General features: G+C 38.2%; 1 protein-coding gene across 1 annotated transcript; it reads right to left on the bottom strand.

Annotated features, from left to right (window-relative positions):
• Window positions 1–2,873: 2,873 nt before the first annotated feature.
• Window positions 2,874–24,835, bottom strand: LOC146322302 (uncharacterized). The gene is made up of 3 exons (XM_084725196.1): window positions 24,830–24,835; window positions 18,944–19,769; window positions 2,874–2,923 (listed from the first exon to the last, which is right to left on the bottom strand). Exons 1-3 carry the CDS (start codon window positions 24,833–24,835, stop codon window positions 2,874–2,876), a joined length of 882 nt encoding a protein of 293 aa, XP_084581322.1.
• Window positions 24,836–25,184: the final 349 nt, after the last annotated feature.

The raw sequence follows: 25,184 nt of genomic DNA, 5'->3' as shown, positions 1-25,184 counted from the left end.
ATCACAAGAAAATCAATACTCAAAATATACCTGTAAAGTAGTTCCTCAGGAGACAATGGTTGTCAGCTTGCCTCCCAAAGCCCTAAGTACTCTTCTCTGACTACAAGAACAAGTTTTTAATCTAAGTTTGTTATTGCCATAGTTTTTTAAAGACTCCAGTGAATAGGTGGGATGGATTGTAGTTATGACTGTTTGAACAATTTATTCACTACACAGTCTGTTCTCATTCCCAACACGTCAAATACCCACAGGGAGATGTCTGTATTTGGAGGAGGAGGGGTGGATGGATGACTTTCACCCACAAGACTGGGGTTTAAGTCCCATGTGGAAGCATAATGTTATTCAAAGTTGTAAGGTACATAACATGACTTGTGTCATGTTACTTCCATCTTGCCCTTCACTTCAGTGACGTCAGTAATGATATCCTGAACCTACCCAAGCATTTTTGTTCCTAAATCTCCCTAAACTGTGTGCCACGGATCAATTAATTTTCCTTCATTTCCCCAATCAACCTTCTTTTTGACCGTATTTATTATCATCAAGCTGACATTTAATTATCCAAATTCACTTTGTTTGAACCAATTTGACAGGATCCAATCAAGTTGCAGAACAGAACATTTGAACAGAACAAATTATTTTGTTTGCACACAAAAACAGCAAGCAACAAAAAAAATGGATTGCAGAATGGCAAATGTGCAGATTGAAAGTCGCGACAGAGATTCAAAAACTTTGTTTGACATTCAAACTTTCACAAACAACGGAAGGTCGAGGGTCTGCTGTTAAAATGGCATTACATTGAAGTGAAGAGCACATTTGTTTAAAACTCAGAACTCAGATTTGTTTAAGACTCAGAACTCAGTCATAAACAAAGTAATAGACTTGAAACTTGACATCGGACTTCCCTGTCTTGACTTGGGACTTCAATGCAAAGACTTGAGACTTACTTGTGACATGCAAAACAATGACTTGGTCCCAGCTCTGGTATGCGGGAGGCCAGTGAGGGATCACATCCTCAGTGCTGCACTTGCAACTTCCCCTAGTTGGTCAGGGTGCCTGCACAGAGAACAGATACGACATATAGCATCATGTAGGGTTTCATGCACTGCTAAGTGTCCTAAGAAACCGTTGGGCTGGAATGTAGAGCAGGGTGCTATTTTAGAAAGGAGGCTAAGAAAAGCTGGACTTTAAAAGAATTTCTAAATACTGCATCCATCCATTCTCCAAACCACTTATCTTGCTCAGGGTCACTGGGGGACTGGATCCTGCCCAGTCTACCACAGGGCTAACACAGAGATCCAAATATTAAGATCCAAAAATAAGTGAAATGAAACAATAACAGAGTATCTGTTTGTACCCAAGTATAAATAGGCACACAGCAGCTATTGAGCTGTTCACACCTGACCCACTTATTTTAGCTAAAAAGAGTGACATATTCACATTAAAGAGAGGCTATGATGGATGACTGGCTTTAGAGTGGGCTGTGAGTTCTGCCTTGGACAACTGCAACTTGACTGTAGTGTGAAATTACACATCAGTGGTAAAATTATTTACTTAAAAAAATATATTTTCATTTTTTAGTCATAGATTGGTTAGATTTAGGGGAAAAAATAGTATAGGTAAAAATTGCATTGTTGGCTACAGACACTTGCTTCTGACATGCTAAGCTACATAGACTACATATGAGTGTAAAAAGCCACATTGGCTATTCCACCCCATGTGCAAATAGCCGATGTGGCTATTCCAGCTCAGGTGCAGATAGCATCTGCAAAACAGTAAATGGAAGCAAAAATAAAATTCAACACTTGGAAACAAAAAAAAACATTAAAAACAAACAAAAATGTTCCAGAACAGCAATGTAAAAGGAACACAAGGGAATATAAAAAGATATTTCAAAGCAAGCAAGTCATCAACAACTGCTAGACTAAAAACAAGTCTTACCTAATCTGTTGCAGCACAAGTTTTGTCCTTTGTTGTGGCTCCATAGAAAGGTTTCCTTTCATTTTCAACCTGAGCATCTCCAGGTTAATTCCATACCTGTTAGGATGTCAACAAAGTTGAATGTAAACTGATTTTTCATAAAATTTGGTTTGAGAAACTGAACATATTACTGTTTAACTTGTTGGAATTAAATTTGGAAACTGGGGGTGATCTAATCAGCTCTATGCTAAAACATTATCTCTCTGAATAGCCACAACTTCCACTGGGACATGCAGGCTCCAAATTTTTTTTTTCTATCTTTCTATATATTTCTTTCTATAGCTATTATCTATTCTCTATAGCATTTTTGCTCACTTTGGCATATTTACATCATGTATTACACACTGATGTTCATTAATATGCTTCATCCCTGTTAAATAACTAAATACATTATAACATTGTAAAGCTGAATTGGTTGTTTGTAATGTTATAAATTAATAACCACATGTTCTAAATAAATAATGTTTAACCCTCTCGGGGTGGGAGGCCTTTTTCCCCATTTTTCGCCTGTTAACCTGGTCTCCTAAAGTAAAAATACTTGTAAAACCTCAATCCTGTAATGCACAATCACATTCTAAACATCTTTTTTTTTCAGGTCAGCCTGGGTTATCAGAATATGTAAGCTGCAGTGATACCTTCACGTTGCCTGCAGTCACACCCCGTGCCTGCGTTGAGACAGAGGGCCACATCACACTCCTTACACTTCCAGGGGGCAGACTGACTGGCCTGCCTCGTGTGCTTGCAGCGTACAGAGGTCTTGTGTCCATCTGAGGCTCCCCTGCTCATGTCAGTCTGAGCAGAGATGGGTACGTGGTCACTGCGTGCCGTGGCAGAAGGGACCACAGCTGTAACAGCGCACAGCTGGGCTGTCAGCTCCTTCATGAAGGCCCTGTGGTTCATGGGACCAGCTTAATGTCCTGCAGCAGAGGTGCCGGCTGCTTCACCACTATAAAGCACATAAAAGAAATTTAAAAATATGACAACATATTTATATATCAAACAAGTGAATGTTTTTGTATTCTCATCTCATCTCACTGAAACGTGCATACCTACTCTGCACACTCTGTATGCTGAGCAAAGCTTACAGAGCAATAGCAAATCATCCTGTGTTCACACACTTATCTGAGAACAATAGCTCCCCATCCCCCAAATGTGAAAAAAAAACCTTTGTGCTGGTATGTGTATGTGTGTTCATTTTCCTCCTTTTGGATATTTGCACAAATAAGCACCAAATATACAAATAAGTGGAGAACTAGACATGTACATATTTTCATTTCTTCATATTCACTTCATTCATTTCATTTCACATACACTGGATCAAGTCCCTCTTGGTTAGCCAACTCATCATCTAGGCGAATGTTGTTTTCTCCTCACTCCTCATCATCACCATCACTTTCAAGCATAAGGGGGGAGGGTTATTTTCTGTAGAAATTTGCCATGATGAAGATGCCATTTTTGATTGTGTGCTCTTCCTCTGTTCTGGGCAAAATGACGCAGATGCTCTCTTGAAGTAGGTCAACAAAGCTGACTTTCTCACATCACTTCCAGTCCACATAAACAAAACAATTGTGTATCCATGAAATATTCCACACGTCCTGAGCACACGCCTATCCATGCTATCCAAATGCATGTTATTCCATTGCACACAACGTTTGGAGACCTGGGGCCTCATTTATAAAACTGTACGTAGGATTCATCTTAAAGGATGGAATACAGATGAAACACAGAAAGTGCTTACACACAAAAATATTCAGATTTATAAAACAAGGCATAGACACGTCCTACGCTGGTTTTCCTTTATAAATCACAATCAACGGAAAATGTGGCGCACCTTTTACAGATGTCATGTAACACCCATAATTGCCTATAAATGGTCAATGAAACGCCCCAAATTAATATTCATTCACACTGAATGCAGGAGGACAATCATGGCGAATGCTGCAGGAAAGGCTATAAAAGGATTGTCACACAATGAAAACAACATTTGTGTTATGGAGGTTGAGACAAGGAAAATATGTTATATGGTGGACACACTGTGGACAGGCATCAGAGTGGCAGTGTGTGGCAGATGCTGAGAATACTGCTGCCTCACACATACAACACTCGCTGAGACCAATTAAAAAATAAGTAGTTCGACAGAAAAGTATAAACCAGACAGTGCAGAGCCAGAGGCCGTGCCAGTGTGTGTATTTGTACCACGGATAGCGGAAAGACACCTCGTTCTTTTCATGAGAAACTTACTGTCAGAGAATCCTACCAGAGCAGAGGAGTGTTGAAGACAGAGGGGGACGCAGAGTGAGCCAGATGCACAGGATGATTCAGTAGCCTGCGTAATGGATAATGTGTATTCTCTTGTTTGAGTTGAGAGTAAACCAAATACACCAAAACGTTTATGTACAAAAATAATCAGGGCTTTTTTCATATAAACAGTTTCTGTTTCTTTTATTTGTTGAGTTGCAGCAGGTCAAAGGTGCTGCAGCTGTGCGTCCTGCACCTCCACTGCACCTTGGCTGTGCGTCTTTACCCTCCAGCAGCGGCCGCGTCCTTATAGAAACAATCGACTCCACGCATTTAAACGGAGATAAAGCAAACTGAAAGCCATTAAAAAAAACAAAAAAAAAAACACTGTATATCTGCTCAACTGGAAATCTGAAAACGACATCAGTACAAAATGAATGCTGGTTTTCTGTGCCTGAAAAACTTTGCGGGAGGTCTACAGATGGTCGAAAGTATGCGTAGGAATGCGTACTCCTTATAACCTTTATAAATGAGCCCACTGGAGCTGCCTGTTCCGCACATGTCACATGATGACTATGGCCACTCTGATTAGTTGACAGACATGCAAAGCAGTATGGGTAAGATATGGCAGAGCAAACAGCGGAGCTAAGGACAACAAGGACTATTTTCGGCATGGAAAATAATTTCAAACAATGTTCATTATCTATATGGATTCATTGTACAAAGACTCCATAATGACACTGAAGTTCAGAGTTGGATTACAAAGCTTCTGAAAGGGACATGATTGCAAGTCGACACCCCTTTGAAACGGCACAGCTGTGAGCTTTCAGGATCTTTAAAGGGAGTCTCTAGCACATTACAGAGTTATAATACAATCAGTAATCAGAGAACTCATGATCACAAACCACGTTTAGACTTATGGTTATGGTGATTGTTTTAATATTAAGTTCATACTTGGTGATATGAGGTGAACCCCGAACGGTTTTCTTTAGGATGCACAAAAATAATAGTTAATTAGCGTAATGGTATTCTAACTGAGACAATGAAAAATGCTTCGTTAAAAACTTTGCAAATCTCCACTGGTTGCATCTGGCAGTTGTGTTGACATCATCGTATATACTTTACCATCTGGTGTCTGGCAGAGATCTGCACTCTTCTGAGTGCACTCATCTAGTGTTTGGGTGTTTTTCAGTAGCACTTGACCACATGACTGGGCAGTACATGTGACAGACCATGTGACCAAACAACATGAAATAGTCTTTTAGGGGAGCCAGTTAAATTAACTCTGGAGCTATTGTGGTGGCAAAAGAGAGATCCAGGCATTTTGTCACATTGTCAGTGTGAAAGTGTGTGAAATTGTCTGAAGTTTAGTCCGAATTTTGGTACAGCAGCTCCAGAGGGGAAAATTCAGGGTCTGTTCTGGATTTTTAGTTTTCACCAGCCACTTTTCTGCTCTTTGTCATTTGGTAACTTGAAGTGGGCACTCAGGTGGTATACAGGGCTTTTCTGAGGTTTGTGTTGGGAGGCTGGCCATGGATTTATAGCAGAGTTGGTGAGAGGCAGTGGGATTCAACCACACAGAGCAGAAAGGCACAAAATGAGCTGAAAGCCTCAAATTGAGCATCAACCTCGACTGGTAATTCTCAGTGGGACCAGCAAACCTTTCACATTACAAGCAGGCATTTCTTCCAATGCTACAAATATCCAACACATTGCTTAGTGTTGATGTATACTCAGCTGACCATTTAGCAGATTGTGCAGGTTGTTATGTTCAAATTTCGATTTCTTTATTGTCATTTGCGCAACAATTATAGTAAGCATTCCTTTTGGATGTCAAAAAGCCACTGAGGAGTTATACGCACAGTAACTTCAGTCTGATGCAAATGACAGGACATGTAATGTAGCTTAAAAAACCTTTACTGAAGAAAAAGTTCAAAATTACATTTTGTCTTACCTGACACAGCTCTCTGCTCTGCTCCACTCTACTGCACGGCACACCACTCGATAAATTAAAGAGAGTATATGCAGTTTTCTGTCAATATACAAGAATAGGGATTATAACATCTTCTACACTGCCAATATCTTATAAAATGAATAGAAATGACAAACTATGAATTTGCATTATTTTGAAATTAACTTTAACTATTCTGATATTGTGGCTCTTACATACCCAGCCCCTAATGGTTAAGCCGGAAGATTAAGCCATTACCAGATAACTCAAATACTAAAAGCCATCAAACTAAAACAAGTATTACACAAAGCTCTTACAATGCCATTGCGCATGCGTATGTGTGTGTGTGTGCGTGTGTGTGTGCGCGTGTGTGTGCATGTGTGTGCGTGTGTGTGTGTGTGTGTGTGTGTGTGTGCATGTGTGTGCATGATCAATGGATCTGCAGCTTGTCCTCAGTTAATCTCAAATACCACTGGACAGATGAGCATATTTTTTGCGCATTCATGACTGTATGCTGAAGGACATCTGTGAGTCATTATTTTTGAAAAACCTTGAAAAACCTTTTTTATGGCCCTACACAATGTCACCAGCCATGGCCTCAGGCATTCCGTTTTTAGGCCATCCCATTCTTGTGAGCACAATATCTCAAGAACAATTGGAGGGATTTTTATTGAAACATGACACAAAGGGCCACTTGTACTCAAAGATGAACTAATCAGATTTTGGTAGTCAGACGTCAGTGGTCAGGGTCACCATGACGTCAGTAAACATACATTTGGCCATAACTCAAGAACAGTATGTTTTTCACTGGGAAATAGTCACTGGAATCACACGTGTGGTGAGAACTTGGGATGTTCCTGGCATCTAATTTCCCTGTTGAGTCAACACAAAATTTAATTTAGACTAGTGGACTGGTCTAACAGTAAGAAAACACTCAGAAAGCAGTTAAAATTGAGCACAAATTATTAATTGATCATATTATACACTGTCCGAAAAAATACCATGTGTATTAAGAGCCATTTGAAGCTATTAATCATAGTATACAATCACCAAATTGTATTTTAAATGACGTTGAAATGTGTGCCAATTTGTGCTGTGGAATACACATTATACATTAACCTACAAAACATGACAACTCATCAAATGCTTCACCTTTTCAGACAGAAAAGGATCAAAGTGTCTCTGGGTAAACGACCTGGAGCTAGTTGCTGTTAGCTGCCAGCCTGCTTCACAGTATGGCTAACGTTAGCATTGCTGGCAGCAGCAGCTTCTCTGCTTGCAGGTTAACATCCGTGTCTGTGCTTAATGTGGTCACATGTTGCTCCAGTGAAGTGATTATATGCCAGTTTATTCTGTCACTCTCTACATTCAACGTTATTTACATTTTCTTTATCAAAACACTGCCAAAGCTGACATCTCTCCGACTTTGCTGATAAAAACATCCCAGGTGGGCCATCACAGCATATGTGCTTACAGCATACAGTGAGAGGGGCTGCCATCAGGTGGTTTTATATGACCACTGACAGCTGACTTCTCACTCTTCTTAACTGGCCACTAGGGGCCGCAAGTGATCAGCAACTGGTTCAGTTTGAAATCTTGTTTCAGCTAGAGACAATGTATGTCAGGGTCATGTTACTGGTGACAGAGCTTTGCAAATCTCAGCTGGATGCATCTGGTAGTTGTGGTGGCATTGCAGTAGGTGCTTCACCATCTGTTGCTTGGTGGGGATCTGCACTTTACTGAGTGCAGTCATCTAGTTAGAAATGAACCTCAGACAAGATCTCTTTCTATTTTGAATTTTTGATCTGTAGAGGTTTTACATTTGTAAAACTTTCCTTAAGCCAAGAAAAGCAATTTCTGTGATGTCATCACAATGTAAAGTCTAAGGGGAACTCATGGGCAGGACCGTCAGAAAAAACACTACTATGCATATTCAATGGACCGCATACTGCAAAAATAAACCTTTGATTTTGAAAACATATGTGACAGGTGAGTGGTTCTCATTGGGCAGAATGGGTAATCACATTTGGGTGCCATCTCATCTCATTGGATGTTTGTTTTTTTTACTTGGGTGGCATCTCTGCATCTCGTATCCAATTCTTGATAGTATATTCATGAAGAGGACCTGCGCCCTCTGTAGATATAAAAGGCTCATCCTAAGGTGACAGCAACACTTCTTTTCAGATGATTATAAACATACAACATACAAAATGTACCTTTGAAAATTATATTCCATTTCTGCCTTATTCTTCCAAATATTCTCCCTGAATCTTACAGACTGGACTGTTAGAGCATAGTGAACTGACTGCAGTGTACTTTCAGAGAGTAGATTTACTTTGATTTGAACAGAACATTTCATGCAAATATATTATTTTTTACTTCTTCTATTAGTCAGAAACAGACAGACAGGCATACAAATGGTCAGAAGTGAGAACATGCTTTTTTGCAAAGGTAATACTTTTTGAAAACAAAATCAGGTCTTGGTCAGTTACAGATTAAATAAAAGATGTGGGGGGAAAACAGGCCCTGACCTCTCCTGCAAAAGACTTTATGGAAATGAGGCAGCTGTCCTTGATAATGTAATTGGATGAGATTCTGCATGCTGCTCTTGGGAAGTCAGCCCTGATAGTTTGCTGCTGCATCGTGCCCGTCTGGAGCATCGCACTGTAGCTGATGCTCTCCACACCAACTCTATCAATCATTCAGAAAGCACATCAGCTCCAAACCCTGTTATTACGGTTGCTGAACAGGGGGTCAGCATTAGCACAGATGTAAATGGACTGGTGGAGCAGCGGCATCGACAATATAATAAGGTAATAAACAACATCAATTAATGTCCTGTTCTGCCCGTCCTCATCTTCTCTGCTAATCTCCAAATCCAGTTCATTTCAGAGAACAAATACAACACGTAAAAGATTTAGCATTCACCTCGTCTGGGATAAAAAATAAAGTTGTTTAACAAACAATCAACAAGCATTTTAATCAGCAAAAGTCTTTTGGGGATAGATTCAGTGTCTCAGGGTGGGTAAATCTTTATATATCAAGCTCCACTGAAGCCTAGTGCAAATTTGCCCACTTTTAGAGATTGCAGTCAAAGTATTAGCTAATGTAAGGAGGGATGCTGAGTATCTGTAATGAAATTTGTGTGCTGAATTCTCGATGTTCTGCAGGATGGAGATATCCAATCATTTTGTGCTGTGCTGTTTAAATTCCCCTTATTCAACATACACTCAATTAACCTGACTTTCTGCAACGCACCCATCATGTAGAGTTTCTTTCAGCAAAATGCTTCAATCCAATTTGAAGTAGGACAATAAATTATAAATCAACCCTCAGATTGAGTAAGAGATGGACGAGGCATCCCTCCCTGCCCCACCTTTCCACCCTGAAGCTGACTGGCCTCACGTCCGTCTGCCACGATTTTATTAAGTCGCGTCACGTCTGGTGTTACAGAACAGGAACCGTGATGGTTACTGCTGGAGGAGCTCAGTTTTTCACATCAGGTAACACCAGCTCGTTGGCAGCGTAATTGCAGTGTCAGGAAAACTTTCCTCCATGCTCATCCACTATCTGAGCTCAGGGGAGCAAACAGACGTGTGTAGGACATCATCACAAGGCAATATGTCATCACTGACAGTGGGCAGTGGATGACTTTGACAGACCATCAGCTCAGCTGGACAAATGGCTTCTCTTTAATGATCAATTATATGATACTAAATTGACCTGAGCTAGCTGGTTCTGTGAGGCTGTACTCATCCTCAGATCAGTTATCATAGTCATCAGCTTCAGACTAAATAAACAGATCATCCTATAAAGCCATTTGCATCATATTTGATATGTGAGTTTCTGAGACCTCTATAACATCAATATTATTAATACTCAGGTTAAAGTATGGACCTAAGCAGAGCAGCTAAGTGTGTGGTGTATGAACAACAGGCCCAATCCACTTGACCCTTGTCCAGTGACATGTGCGCTAGCAAGTCATAAATGTTTTCCATCTCTACATCTACACAATGAGCATGCTAACATGCTCACGAAATAATGTTTGTTTACCATCATTCCCATCTTAGTTTAGCCTGTTAGCATGCTAACATCTGCAAGCAGACATAGAGATATTTCACTAGATAATTCAAAACTTTGTGCTACATTAGAAATAATAGAATTCAACCTGGTAATTGCAAAAAAAAACTTTGCACTATTGCAGTCTATCCAGTTGTTGTTGACCTATTGAGGAAAAGTGTGTATTTATCATGATTTCTGAAAAGGCTTGGGATTACAAGAGAACAAAACACCTCTTTGCTTGCAAAGCCTAAAGGCAACAGGTGCCAGTACTCAGTATGCTTTCCAATATCCCTTTTCTCAATCCGCAAGAATTTCCATGGATACGTTTTGCATTTAAAGCCACAAGACTTCCAAAAGTTGTACAAAGTTTTATCCTAAGCTTTTGCACCAGATTTCTTACTTTTTACTTTCAAATAAAATCATCAGTGTAGTTTTACAGAGTCCTGATGCAATGTCCTGCAATATCTCCCTATACAGAGGAACACAATGACTGGCTTTCTTCACAACTTTCTAAACTTTTCCTGAAGTCTTTATTATCTCCCAATAATATTCCACGGCATGTCAGTATACCTCAGCAAGGCTTGCAGATCTTTATTAATGGCCAGTCATGCACCTGTCTCTCCGGGCAAGGGCTTATTCACTGTGTGACATTGTCTATCACTTTGTCATGTTTATTGTCTTGCACCCTCACGTCAGTTTGTTGCCTCTGGTTCATCTCTGGTATTTTGAAAGAGATCACAGCTGCAAAGCCGTACATTTAATGTGTTCCACCAGCTGAGGACGTCACCTGGCAGCCTGTCCTCTCTGCCAAAATGGTTTTACACCAATTAGCAGAAAATTTGTCATAATAATTTAAAATAGTTTAAAAGAGTAATCCATTGCTCATGCAAAAATGAGTATTGCAGTCCAAAGAGCGATTTGGAGTCATAGACTGTATATTAAATAGGTTGTGATCCTATTTAACATACAATCTATGGTTTAAGTTAGTTGTTTGTCCCCACTCCCTCCTCCCTAAACATACACAGCAGAGACAGGCAGCGCTACAGGAGCTCCGCAGGAGTGCAGGATGTGTGCAACCTCATAAACTGACAATAACAAACAACGACAAGCCCTCCACTGTAAGTTGATCAGGTGTTCATAATTCTCAATTGTCTGTCAATGTAAAGTTAAGCCACTTATCCTGAAAACAAAAGCCCACTTCTATGAAATAACACACTGGGCGATGAGTTAAGTGGCTGCCTGTCTCACTGCCTGCCAAACTCCATTAACATTTTGCTCAATTTAACAGTGACATCTGCGCCTTGTACGAGATTTTTAATGATTTCTTATGACTCATAAACAGACAGTTACACCATCCATCCATCCAGCTGACATTGGGTGAGAGGCAGGGTACACCCAGGACAAGTCGCCAGTTCATCACAGGGCTGACACAGACAGACAACCACTCACACTCACACTCACACCTACGGGCAATTTAGAGTCACCAATTAACCTAGCATGCATGTCTTTGGACTGTGGGAGGAAGCCAGAGAACCCGGAGAGAACCCACCCTGTGTAGCCTCCACACAGAAAGGCCCTGCCCCTGTGGGATTCGAACACAGGACCTTCTTGCGCTGAGGCCGCAGTGCTAACCACTACACCACCGTGCCTTTAACACTTTCCCTTGACTTATTGTGGCCAGTTTATCATTTATTACAATATATATATATAGTACAGATCCTCTGAGTTACATACTTATGGTCTAATTAAAAAAATGAGATAAATTCATAATTTACTTTAAAGGGACTTTAAAGACTTTATAAATCAAAGACTTTAAAGGAGTTTTGTAGTACAAGACATCAGAAGAATCTTTTATTGCTTTAATGGATTTTATAGCACTGAATTACACTTAACCTGTGTGGGATTTTGAAAAGTGACACTGATACTTTTATCTCCACCATATATTATATTTCATCCAGTATCTGTCTTTTCAACTACCTATTAAGCTTTGACCCACAGACTTAGATGATTTATGTCTCAACTGGCAAGAAATGTTGACTTCATATCTATGTTCAAGGAAGAAAGTATTGATTTCCCATTGAGAGATACCATCAGACATGATAAGGCGGAGGTCTACTCTATCAAGTGTTTTTATATACGTTTGAAGACACCTACAGATAATATATTAAAGGGATTGGACTATTTGAAGTAAGGTTGTGTGAGGTACTTGTTGATGTCAGTGAATTACCTACAGTAGATGCTGATTGATAGTTCCTCGATTTGGAGAAGCAGTGAGGTTCCAGAAGGGAAAATCTGATTTATATTCTAAATACAAGGTGTAGATTATTAACCTTAGTGTCACAGCCATTCAAGATAGAGTAACCACGAGCTCTGAGACTGTGAAACGATGGTATATGTTCCTGTAGAAGCCACAAGTAAATAAGGTGCTTGTTGCTGTCAGCTGGAACTAATCACAGCTCTATGCAACACTTGTGATTCCACCGCCATCCCAGAAGCGACTCTTCGCTCTGCCCTGCTTCAAATATGCGTCAAGTCTACTTTTGATGGATGCTGCGTCAGTTAGCACAGATCAGATCCAATGGGCAGGAAGTCAAACACAGAAAAGGCACAGAGAATTAAGTTAATTTTCAAAATAAAAGACCCTGTGCAGACTCACAATCATAAAGACAGACAGAAAAGAAACTATTTAACTGTGTAGCCTGATTATGCATGGTAGAAGCACAAAAAGCAAGGAAAGAGGACCTAATCAACAAAATCTGAGCAAGTAAACATAATCAGGTGGGCAAAACGCTCCACTGCTGACATGCTTCTGAAACGCTGCTGGTGGGACCTGCAGCCATGCGGAGGATGGAATGGGGGCACCGCCTGACAGTAAACTGACATATCAGTCAGAATAAGCTGCTTGCACTTTCGACCAACTCGCACATTTATACTGGTGGGGATGGACCGAAAAATCCAAACTATCCCTTTAATGCTTTTATTAGTCCTCATTAATTCAAATAATTTTCATGTCAGTGTTTATTAGCATTCATCCCTTTTAAGAAAGAGAAAACTGTTTATTTCACAGGTAATGGACAGTTTATTTTTCTTGGTTGCCACTGACCAGAAATTTACATAAATGGAAAAGATGTCAAGACTGAGTAAAAAATGACAAACATTTCCACACTGTGGAACAGAATACTCTCTTTGCTTTATTAACAGAAACTAATAAACCAGGCAGCGGTGTGTGCAAAAAAACAAAGAGAAAGTCTATCTGTGCTCTGATAAGATTAATAGAAGAAAGCAGCCAGGGATGGAGCAGAGAGCCGGCGCAGATTTCCAGAGTGAAAGAGAGCAGATTTCCAAAATAGTCCCTGTAGATGCAGCTATTTATGTGGAGAAATGAACCATTACTGTATCTAATTTGTGGCAAATTGATCCTGGAGACTGAGGCTGTCATCCATCCTCCTGCTTGTGTGTTTAGACTGCAATTTATACTTTGTCAGAGGGGAATAAAGCTGGGAGGACAAATGTGTCAGCTCACTGCCTCTCTGAGGCCCCTGTCAAAGAAGAGCTATGATGGTGAAGAAGCTGGCCAAGGAAGGATTCACTCATGTTTTGGGGAGAGGACAGGAAGCGCTGCAGGCGGACATCACGGAGCAAGCCAACCTGCGGGTGCAACTTGAAGGATATAAAGTGAAACAGGGCGTGATTCCCAGGCTAGGAAAAAATGGGTAATCTATTGGTGAGCAGAGACAAGAGACAAGAAATTAGACACTTCAACTTCAAACTATACTTTTCGATCAAACATAATACTAATTTGTTATACAATTTCATCTGATTATGTCAGCAGGGTGCACTACAGTCACTACATACATGGCCAAACAGAGCAGGGGCTTCATTTATATAAATGATCTTAGTTTTGTACTTAGTCTTAAGATTGTTTCCGACAGTGTGCTCTTATGTTTGATTCATAAAATATATAATAAACCTTGCACAAGCAAGTTCTAAGAAAAAAAAGTAACTTAAGCACCTGTAATTTATAAATCTTAACTTATTCTCAGCAATTTTCCCTTATATTATGAAGCACAAATGAGGGTTTCATCAGATACACTGTTTAAAAAAAATAAAGTTGAGAAAACTCATTTCATCTCAAGGCAGATGTCTTCACTAAATTTCAGTTTTGTATCAAACCCAACTCTTATGCTTTGAAATAAGCTGAAAAATGTTTTTCCAAAACCATAATCTTTTGTTGACATAATTTACTACACTGTTAACCCAAATAAGTTAGCAATACTTAAAAAATAAAAATAAAATAAAAAACACTAAAAATCAGTTGCCACAAATGTTTTGGAGCTGATAAACTTAATAGTTGGAAGTTATCAGAGCTAGAATTTAGTGTTATATGTTATCTTTGATTACAGTTAAATTAAAATATTTTCAATAAATGCACCAAGTTTTTATTGACCCATTGCAGCAAGTTAACACACTGGAGAAACAAAGAAATTGAGGAAAAATAAAATTTCAAGGCAGCTTAAGTTTTACCAACTAATAATGTTTTGTTGAGAAAAAAAATCATTTTATTTTCAAGCATCCAAATAAGACAAATCAGGTTCATAGTTCACTGTGAACAATTTTTAAAATACATTTTTTGGGTAGTTTCTGAAACTCACAAGATTCAATCTTATCTAAAGAGGAAGAGCAAATTATCTCACCAAAATATTATAGATTGTCAAAACTTTGGTTCTGAACTTTCTCAAAGTTTTGAGAGTTTGAGTTTGATTGAAAACTTGAAAATCTAGTGAAGGCAACTGCCTTGAAATTCTGAGTTTTCTCGGCTCCTTTTACAGGACAGAACTAATTCATTTTTCGTATAAAAAACAATCATTTCATGTTCAGTAAAGTTTAAACATAAAAGTTTAAGTTTTAAGTGTTTGCCACTTATTACTATTATTTAATGTGAAACAAAACCTTTTGTATTTCAAAATATGTTAAGTAAACTCATTGAAGTGAAAGTGAATAATGGTTAATAACGTCATATTTTCAATACTCTCATTTGCAACTTTCAAGCACCCAAATAATGGTACATAGGGTGAACAATTTTTGAAATGCTGAATTCTTTGGATCTCTAAAACTCAAAGATTCAAGTTAGTAGGAGAATTTAGTAAAGAAGAAAGTCAGTTATTAAATTAATAAAAGCTTATAGGTCGGCAAAACTTTTTTGAGCTCATTTCACTTGAGTTTGACTTAAAACTCAAACATTTAGTGAAGACAGTTGCCTGGAAATTACACCCTTCCTTCTTTCCTGCCCTTCTTTCTCACAGTGAATAGTCACGGAACAAACGAGAAAAATGAACTGTTTGGAGGACGAGATCACAGCAATGGTAGAGACTGAAGCCACACAACATGTATTATTCTGTGGACTAACTAGTGGGGTGACAAACAAAGCCAAACGCAAAGCTTAGGAGTATGTCGCTATTAATTTGTCACACCTTGAACTGATCATTCCTACAATGTTGTTCACAAGCTGACACAAAGATCACCACAGACTTGGCCACATTTCTTCCCAAACTGCAAGACCCCTAAATAACCAGCAGGAAAATCATTTTTCTGACTTTTTTCCTGAAGGGCAAGTCAGACCATAGAAATGTGATTAATGCTCCTGAAGACATCAGGGGTTAAGGGTCACCTACCTGGTTATAATGCCAATGATATGTGTGCATAATACATTCTTACCTTAAGGAATACATGACCAGACTGGTCATAAATTAAAAGAAAAACTTACATAAATGAATAGAGAATGTTCTGACTCCCAACTCATCAAATATGATAATGAATGCGGTTGCTGGACGTGGACGGGGGACAGAGGGGTCACCGAGTGGTTTGATGAGAAAATGATGTGAATCACAGTCACCAGATCTCAAGATCAATCTCACAGTTGAATTACCCATGGGAAATTCTATAGCTCACCATCAAAACAACAAATTAAGAAATGTCTTTTGGAAGGACTGGGTTCATCCAGAAGAGTATATGTGCAGTCCATAAAAATATAAATGCAACACTTCTTTTGCTCCCTTTTTTTAAAAATAACTTTAAAGGGAATTTTTCTTCTAAACACATTATACATGTTAGAACATAGTTGATGGCAACATGAAAACACAGAGAACTATGTAGTACTGAATTGTGGAGTTAGACTGTTAAACAGTTGCTCATGATTTCTGTGTTAAGGATTCTTTGGTGGACCTGAAACTCGGCTTGGTGATGTGCCAGAACCATGGTCCCTCAACACTATATAAGCTTTACACTCAGTTACAAACGTACCTTCAGTGACTCTCTCAGTCCACATCAGCCCAGCAGTTCACTTCAGTTCACTTCAGTTCCAAGAATCCGACACTGAAGAAAAAAAAAAACATCTTGTCACCATCCTCTGGCTCTGGTGGCTCAAACATGTCTGGACATGTCCAATAAAGCTGCTAGACAGAGCGTATTTTGAATTTATCTCAACTTTTTAATTGTATCATAAGTATGAAACTTTAGCAGAACAGAACTGAAGAAGTCACTTGAATGAGAGGTGAAATGTCTTCAAGATACTAAACAAATCCAGTTACCTGTGATAAAGCCCTGTTCCTAAAGCCCTGACATGCTGTTCACACCAAATACTCCCAGTTCAGACAGTGTGCATGTGCATGTGAACGTGGCTCTACAGTGAAGGTTTAGGCTAAAAGCTTATAGGGGACTTGGATTATACCAGACAAACAGAACGGAGGCATTTAAGTTTTTATTCTGTTGGCTTTTTTTTTTTTTTTTTTAATGTTTGAAAACTGGTCACCATTCACTTCCATTGTTTGGGAGATTCTGCAACGCTGTTTTCATGTGAAACCCCAGCAGTGTTTTGTGGACTAAAAACCTAAACCAGACCTTCAATCAGCATGACTTTGAGTAGATAATGACTGAATTTTCATTTCTTTGTGAACTCTCCCTTTAACAGTAGTTGGCAACCATGGTAGTAGGTGCATTACCACCATCTTCTGCTCCCGAGTGTAAATCAGAGATTAAATTCTGGTGATTAATCCAGTCCGTCTGATAAACTCACTCCACTGCTCAGCCCACTCTGCAAATTGATCAAAGTTTTAATATTAATATCCTGCTCTCCAGTCTGTCTAAGTTCCTCCTTCATGTGCTGTCTGTCTTGGAGCATTCTATGATTGTGTGTTTTCCTATTGTGAAGAGCATACTGTTTAAATTGTAATGACCTAATTTTATCCTGTTCCAAATGACTTCTTTTCTCATCCTTCTTATATTCCTCACTGTTGAATTTACATTACTGATTAAATGATATAAAACCTCCCCCTCGCTTCGTTTTTCAACCTCCCTTGCCATTCTTTAATTGGTTTATTAAAAATTATTGCCTTGATTTCCGCTTTGCTTCATGGGATGTGTACATTTATGGTGTTTTGTTTGTTTGTTTGTTTGTTTTTTTATGAAGCTTGTTTTGCAGATTTATCCACTTCCTCATTATCATGCAGACCTGCATGTGCTGGAACCCACATACAGCAACCAATGTTAAGGTTTGAGTGTGAACTAGAGTTTTAAAAAAAGATTCTTTTGACCAACTCCTCAGTGTGCCCACTTCTTGCAGTTTTAAATAAAGGTGTTGTCCTGTGTTTCCGTTGTCCCATTGCATTATTGCCTTCAAGCAAACCCAGTGCTCCCTGTATGAGGATCCTTGCATCCATCAGTATGTACTGAAGCAAATGTTTGATATAGTTTGGAACCTGTCTTCAATCAATACTGCAGTTCTTCCAAAACCCTAATGGATCTTCATTGTTTTCCATAATATAAAACTTGACTGTCTGTAGACACTGGTAGTCAGTGTAGGGATATATCTTATTTCACTCAGTGTCATGTTTCCGGCTACTTTCTCACTGGTCCACTCTTCCGTTTGGCTGTCTCTCTCTCATCATTGTAGAAGTACCTTTACTGTTTGTTGTCGATCTTCAGAATCCCCTCATCATTAACTGCTTGCATCTGATATGCAGTGGCATTTCACCCACCTCCACCTGTAGAGCAAACACAGGAGAGAAGCATCACCTCCAACTTCTTTATTGAGCTTTTGGCTGCAAAACAATAGGCAATATATCCATAATCCAACACTGTTCTCATCAGGACTACATATATATTGTTAAATGCACATCTACTTGTTCCCCATTTCATTACAGCTGCGTCTGCATCTCCAGTGTGTTAATAAGCACCCAGCACTCTCATGCACGAACCTGAACCTGCACTGTTCTTAAAGTGACAGTGTCCTTCAGCAAGAAAGGGGCTCAGCAACCTGCAGCTCCAGAGCAGCATGCGCCACCGTAGCCTTTCTCCAGAAGCTCTCTGAAAGTTGTTGAAATATTATATGGAAATGAATGATGGTTATTTCTTTAACATTTTAATTTTCACTTATCATTCTTATAGATCTATGAAAAAAGTAAAGAGGCAATGTAATAATAATAATATTAATAATTCATTATACTTATATAGCGCTTTTCAAAATACTCAAAGATGTTTGACAAAAAAAAAGAAAAGAGAAAGGAAGAAACAACATACAACAATATAGCAAACAACAAAAAGAAAAACAAACAAGCAAGGGATGTGGAGAAGAAACTGTCAATGGTTGAAAGCAGTGTTGAACAGGTGAGTCTTGAGTGATTTTTTGAATATGGGGAGAGAGGGCGCGTCTCAGATGGCTTTGGGCTAATGAGTTCCAGAGGGTGGGAGCAGCGATGGAGAAGGCCCTGTCCCCCCAGGATTTGTGCTTGGTCTGGATGGGTGGGGACAGGAGGTTAGCATCAGCAGAGCAGAGTGCACAGGTGTGAGTGTGTTGATGAAGGAGTTCAGACAGGTAGGGTGGGGCCAGGTTATTTAGGGCTTTGTATGTGATGAGGAGGATTTTGTAATTAATTCTCTGGGGGATGGGGAGCCAGTGAAGTTTATGGAGGACGGGGGTGATGTGGACATTGGTGTGAGAGTGTGTGAGTAGTCGGGCAGCAGAGTTCTGGGTGTACTGGAGCTGATCAAGAGGTTTTGATGGTGAGCCATAGAGGAGACTGTTGCAGGAGTCCAGACAGGAGGTGATGAAGGTGTGGATGAGGGTTTCTGCAGCTGTGGAGGAGAGGGATGGACGGGCGATGTTCTCGAGGTGAAAGAAAGCTGTTTTGGTGAGTTGTCTGATGTGCTGGTTAAAGGAGAGGGTTTGATCGAAAAAGACGCCAAGATTACAGATGTGAGGGGAGGTTGGTACTAAGGAGCCGTCGATGTTGAGAGTGAAGTTATGGGTGGATTTGGTGAGTGCTTTTGGTCCAATGATGATTATTTGAGATTTGTCACAGTTTAGCTTGAGGAAACTGATTTGAAGCCAGGATTTTATTTCAGTGATGCAGTTAGTCAGGGTAGAGTGGGTGGCAGTGGAGACTGTCTTGGTGGAGATGAGGAGCTGGATATCATCAGCGAAGCAGTGGAATGTGACCAAGAGGGAACAGGTACAGAATGAAGAGGAGGGGGCTGAGAACTGAACCTTGGGGGAGGGGAGCAGTGGGGGATTTGCAGTTGTTGATGGAGATGATGTACTGCAATAGATTTTTGAATTTTCAAACTTTTCAGTTTTGAAAAAGTTTTACCAGTTACTAATCTCTTGTTGAGATAATTTACTTTTCTTCTTCTTATAAACTTAAATCTTTGAGTTTTGAAAATTGAGAAATTATATTTAATAAAACAATATAGAGTAAATTCATTCAAGTGAAAGTGAGTAATGGGTAATTTTTTTGCATTTTCAATTAGAGCCATTTAATTTTCAGCCACCCACAACAATGACAATGAAGGTTCACTGTGACTAAATTTTGAAAGAATTTTTTTCTACAACTGAAAGATTCCAGTTTATCTGAAGAAGAATAGTTAATTATCTCAACTAAACATTATAGGTTGGCTAAACTTTTTAAAGTTTATTTGAAAAAAGAAGAGCAACTTAAAAATTATTATGTTGCCTTGAAAATTTGAGTTGTTTCAGCTATTTTTCTTTACAGTGTGAAGTGATTCTTACATTTACCAACTGCAAAAATATGTAGCCTATACACCAAATAAAAGTTTTAAAGTTTTACAAATGTACAATGCTCTGAGCCTTTTCCTCTAAATTGTGATTGCTGCCATACTCTTCTCGAGTCTCCATAAGATAGCTATGGTTGCCAAATAAAAAAATAAAAAAAACAGTCACCCAACTCATCATTTCAAGACAAATAACTTCAACTTAGGTAAAAACTCATTTATAAGTTCTGAAAATAAATTCTAGAAACTTTTAATTAACTTTAATTAATAAAACTTAGCTTAATGTTAATTTAATGAGAAAAGATTAATTGATTCCACTAAATTCCCATATGTTTTTTTTACAGCGTAGTCTCAGATGATGTCACAGGTGAGGAAACTGGATGTGGCCAACCACGTGGTGTCACGTGGTCTGTGGTTGTGAGACCAGCTGGATGTACTGACAGATCCTCTGGGGGACACTGCAGCAGCGAGCATACCACTTGCACACTCCCTCAAAATTTGTGACATCTGTGGCTCTGTACTGTGGGATAAAAGTGCATATTTTAGAGGGGCCTTTGATATGCCACACCTGTGTTAACTTGGGAAAAAAGAACACATATTTTGACAAATTTGTGAAGAAAAATCTGAGAGAAATAAGGTACAGAAAATGTCCTAGATATTTTACTTCAACTCATGAAAAATGTGTCTTTTTGTTGAGTTACGTGGACATGGTGGTGTAAGAATGATGGTGTTTCTATTCCAGCCTTCTCTTGGCACTGGAGATCACTTTAAGACAAAAACATCTAAAGAAAAGTAGAAGATACTGGAAACAGGTACTGGAACAGACAGAAGCGTAGCTCCGCTGACACAACACTCTGTTAATTCTCCAGTCTGTATTCCTCTGTTTTTATAGTCATTTTCACTCCACAAAACCACACAGAGAACAACAACAAAAAAAGTCCTGACTGAGAAAATGCACCAGTTTCCTCCAAAGTTCAGCGGCCTTTGGCGAGCAGCTCCGTACTGCAGGTGTGAAGACTGCAGTGTGGACAGATTGTGAGTCAGTGATTTAAACACTAGAGCAAAGTAAAAAGAGAGCTTTATAAAAAAAAAAAAATACAGAATTAATGTTTAATATTTAATGGATGCATTTATTAGACCTGGAAAGTCCCATAAATGCAAATGTGGGGGATACTGGGGATGGTTGCATTTCTCTCAGAGACTATTTGAACGAGACTACACAAATGTTTATTTGTTTTAAACTTACATCTGTCTGCTAATTATCCATACCATTTAAAAATGATTACATATGACATCTCATCCAATGGAAGAAGTCAGAAATTGCAACTGACTCCAACCCTGGGGATGGTTGCAACATGTTAAAAATACACAGTTTCACAATTTAACTTTTGCCATTTATCTCAGTAAACATAGTATTCTGAATATATGCATTGTTTTACATTTATAGTACTCATTCTTGAAGAGAACTTGTATTTTGAGTGTTTTTTTTTATTTTACTCTTCAATTATGTTGAGAAATTATATTTTAAAAAATCAAACTCTTAAACCTTGTAACGGACCAACCTCCTGGTGATTAAATTAGATGTAGATGTCAACTCTGTGAGACGTCTTACAGAGTTGAGAAAATGTTTGATTTTTCATTTCGCAGCACAGTCATAGTGAGTAGTCATTTTATTTTTTAAAGTGTCTGAGTTCTCTTAATGTTAATCAAAATTCACATTTTTAAACCATAATTCTTATTTAGCTTTGATTTAGAAGGGCTACAGAGTTGACACATGGTTGAGACACTTCTTATAGCAATATTATTTAATAAATTTATTGAAAAATAGAAAGTTTAGTTTAGCTTGAGCTGTATTCCCTCCTTTTTTAAATCAGGAAGTGAGACGGGGTCTTTAGGGTATAGCTAATTCTTTTTATGCCTGATGAAATCATGTTTTTGTATGAGGCTGATGTAGCTGATGAAAATCTGGGACACAACATTAAAGGGTCTACATTTCCCTAAAAAATAGATTTCAAAACAAAGATTTTAATAGCACATTTTTATGCCTATGTGATTGGTAAGTATGATTAGTTTTAGATGTTGAAAGCTTTTAATACATTTTTAAATTGTTTGAAGTTGTGAATTCTTGTCTGGGACAACGGTGTTTTCTGGCACAAAGCAAATTTAGACATGTAGAAAAATTGAAGCAAAAAAAAATCCTTCAAGAATTGTTTCACCAAATAACTGAAAAAAACATTCTAAAGAATGGGTGATAATATTATTATAGAACTATTAGCAGTGCAACTTTATTAAACATGTATTTATTGTACAAAACTGCGCCAATGACTAGTTTATGTTGAAAAATACTGTTACCTGTCCCTATCAGCCATAACAGAACATCATGCACCTGTGAGATCCACCTAGACAAATGCTAACCATGTCACTGAGAAGTCAACAAAACAAGGATTCAACAAGGATCGATTAATTCATACTAAAGGACAGGGAAATATAATTTCAAAAAGCAGATGTTGAATGAGTCTTCTGTTCTCCTGGTGAGTAGAAGGTCTAACTGAGCGTGTGCAGTAAGAGTACCATCACTCTAGCATGTTTCTGATTAGAGAAATAAGACTTGTTGCCACTGTCCCATGGTGAAAACATCCCCCGTCTACTCCTAAATAAGTACAAAATGGAGTCACAACAGAAGTCCTGTTTAAAAGTTAAATACCAATATTAAAATTACAACTGATAGCACTAACTTTAATACCAGAACTACCCTTTCTACTATTATAACCACCACTGCTGCTTCATTCACTGTTACCACTACTGATCATACAAGTTCAGGTTCATGTACGAGTCAAACTCTTCAAGGATAAACTTTGAAGTCAGAGTTCTTATCAATACGTTAATCAGCTACGTGAATAATGGGATAATTGCAGTAATGGCTACCTGAAAGTTTAGTTTCTGTTGGTTATATTGCATTATCACCATCTAGTGGCTAAAAACAGTTAATGCAAGTGTTTAGTTGTAAAACTGCAGTATACTGTAGTCCTGCTATAAGAGTATTGTTCACAGTTGACAGAATCATTTTGAAGCATCTCAGTTCTATGTCATTAAAAGTTTCTGCACATTTATCTGACAGTTATCAGTTACTTTGCAGATGCAAAAATAATGTATTCTTTGAAAAAAAAAACATCCTTCTTATCAAGTAACTTCAGTCTAATAAAATAAGTATTCATAGAAGAAAATATGCCAGAGCAGTGAGAATATTCCAACATTTTTCAATGCAAATCAGCTTGTTTCAACTATTTTATAAAATCAAGGTTCAGGTATGTAACTCTGTGTTGACTTTTTCTTTTTCTTGTCTTATGATTTCACAATTATGGACAGAAATGTCAGTATTACATCGTTTTGTTTTGTTTTTTTTGCACAGTATTCAACAATATATAAAGTAGTTACAATCAGTTCCTGCTCAAATAAGTTCATTACAATATTAAAGTGCTACCCTTTATTTACAGTCAAGAGCACGTTTTAAAAACTACAATAAGTTTACAAAAGGCCCCACAGACATAAAAACAGAAAATACAGTTACAAATTAGAATAAATACACCCTAGTCAAGGACAAAGAGGAAAAATAAATGCAATACACATAAAAATATAAAATATAGGACTAAGAAGAATCAATAGAAAAAAAAGTCAGAAAAATTAATCTTTACAGTAAATGCAACACAAATAATAATCTAGTCCTCACACTATGAAGGGGATCATTCTTCATAATAAGTACTTGAACTTTTTTATAGTCTTCTTTAAGTACATTTGTGGTACAACACACATACTGTGCTTTGGACAGCATCTTTCTTGGATTATTATCTTGCACAAATACTCCCACACTGCATATCGTACAGTTTACTACGGACTATCTTTATTGTTATGCACCAAAACACTAAGGCAGATTCCTCATATGTGTAAACCTAATTTTAGAATAATGATGATTATATTGTTATGGTTATTATTATAAGTAGTAGTAGTAGTAGTAGTAGTAGTAGTAGTAGCAGCAACAGTAGTAGTAGTATTGATATTTTTATTATTGCATGATGAGATTTATTTTGCAGATTATGTTATTTTTCTCAGATTTTTTAATATAATTTCTAGCATTAATACATGGTTCATATATATTTGTTGTATTCCTGAATTTAGATCAGGAACTACGTGATATGGTGCATGGATTGACAGACTGACAGCGTGATATGATGTAAGAAGTGATGTGTCTCCAGACTTTTGACTGGGGTGGCCAAAGTGGGGCACTGACTTATGCAGGGGTGGCCTGACATACATGTGTGCCTTCATGGGCATGTACGCACATTGATGTACTATTTCTAATATCTAATTTAATTACTAGCATTACAGTATTTTACAATTTCTTAAATTCCTGTGTTAATGTAATTATATATAATATATTATATATAATAACAGAGAAGATTATTTTATTTATAATTTATGTATAAATAGAATATAAAGCTTCAATACTTTATTCTTTAAGGCCTCAAAAATGAATTGTACCTCCATTGTGCCTCTTTCCTCTGGTTGTGAGAGAGTCATCCTCCACACTCCATCATAAAAAAATACTTTTATTTTTATGATAAAAATAAAAATAGGCTGCATACAAAAGAAAGCAATGCCAAGTTAAAAAAACAAAAACAAAAAACTCATGCAGTTGGTTTAAACTAAGATCCCACCTGGGTGAATACCCAATCATTCTTCAAGATGATGGAGTGTCACTTGGGGTGGCCAACCAGATTTCAGGGGTGGCCAGTGCCCCCCCCCCCCCCCTGCAGGTCTGTCCAGTGGAAACGCCCCTGGACGTTTGCAGCCTCCCACCAAAATATTCAAATCGGGATTTTATTATTATATATTT

The sequence above is a fragment of the Lutjanus erythropterus genome, chromosome 8 (assembly GCF_056507025.1).
Source record: "Lutjanus erythropterus isolate fLutEry1 chromosome 8, fLutEry1.hap2, whole genome shotgun sequence".
NCBI lineage: Eukaryota > Metazoa > Chordata > Actinopteri > Lutjaniformes > Lutjanidae > Lutjanus > Lutjanus erythropterus.
The sequence above is the reverse complement of the archived record's forward strand: the minus strand, read 5'-3'. Positions and strand labels throughout refer to the sequence as shown.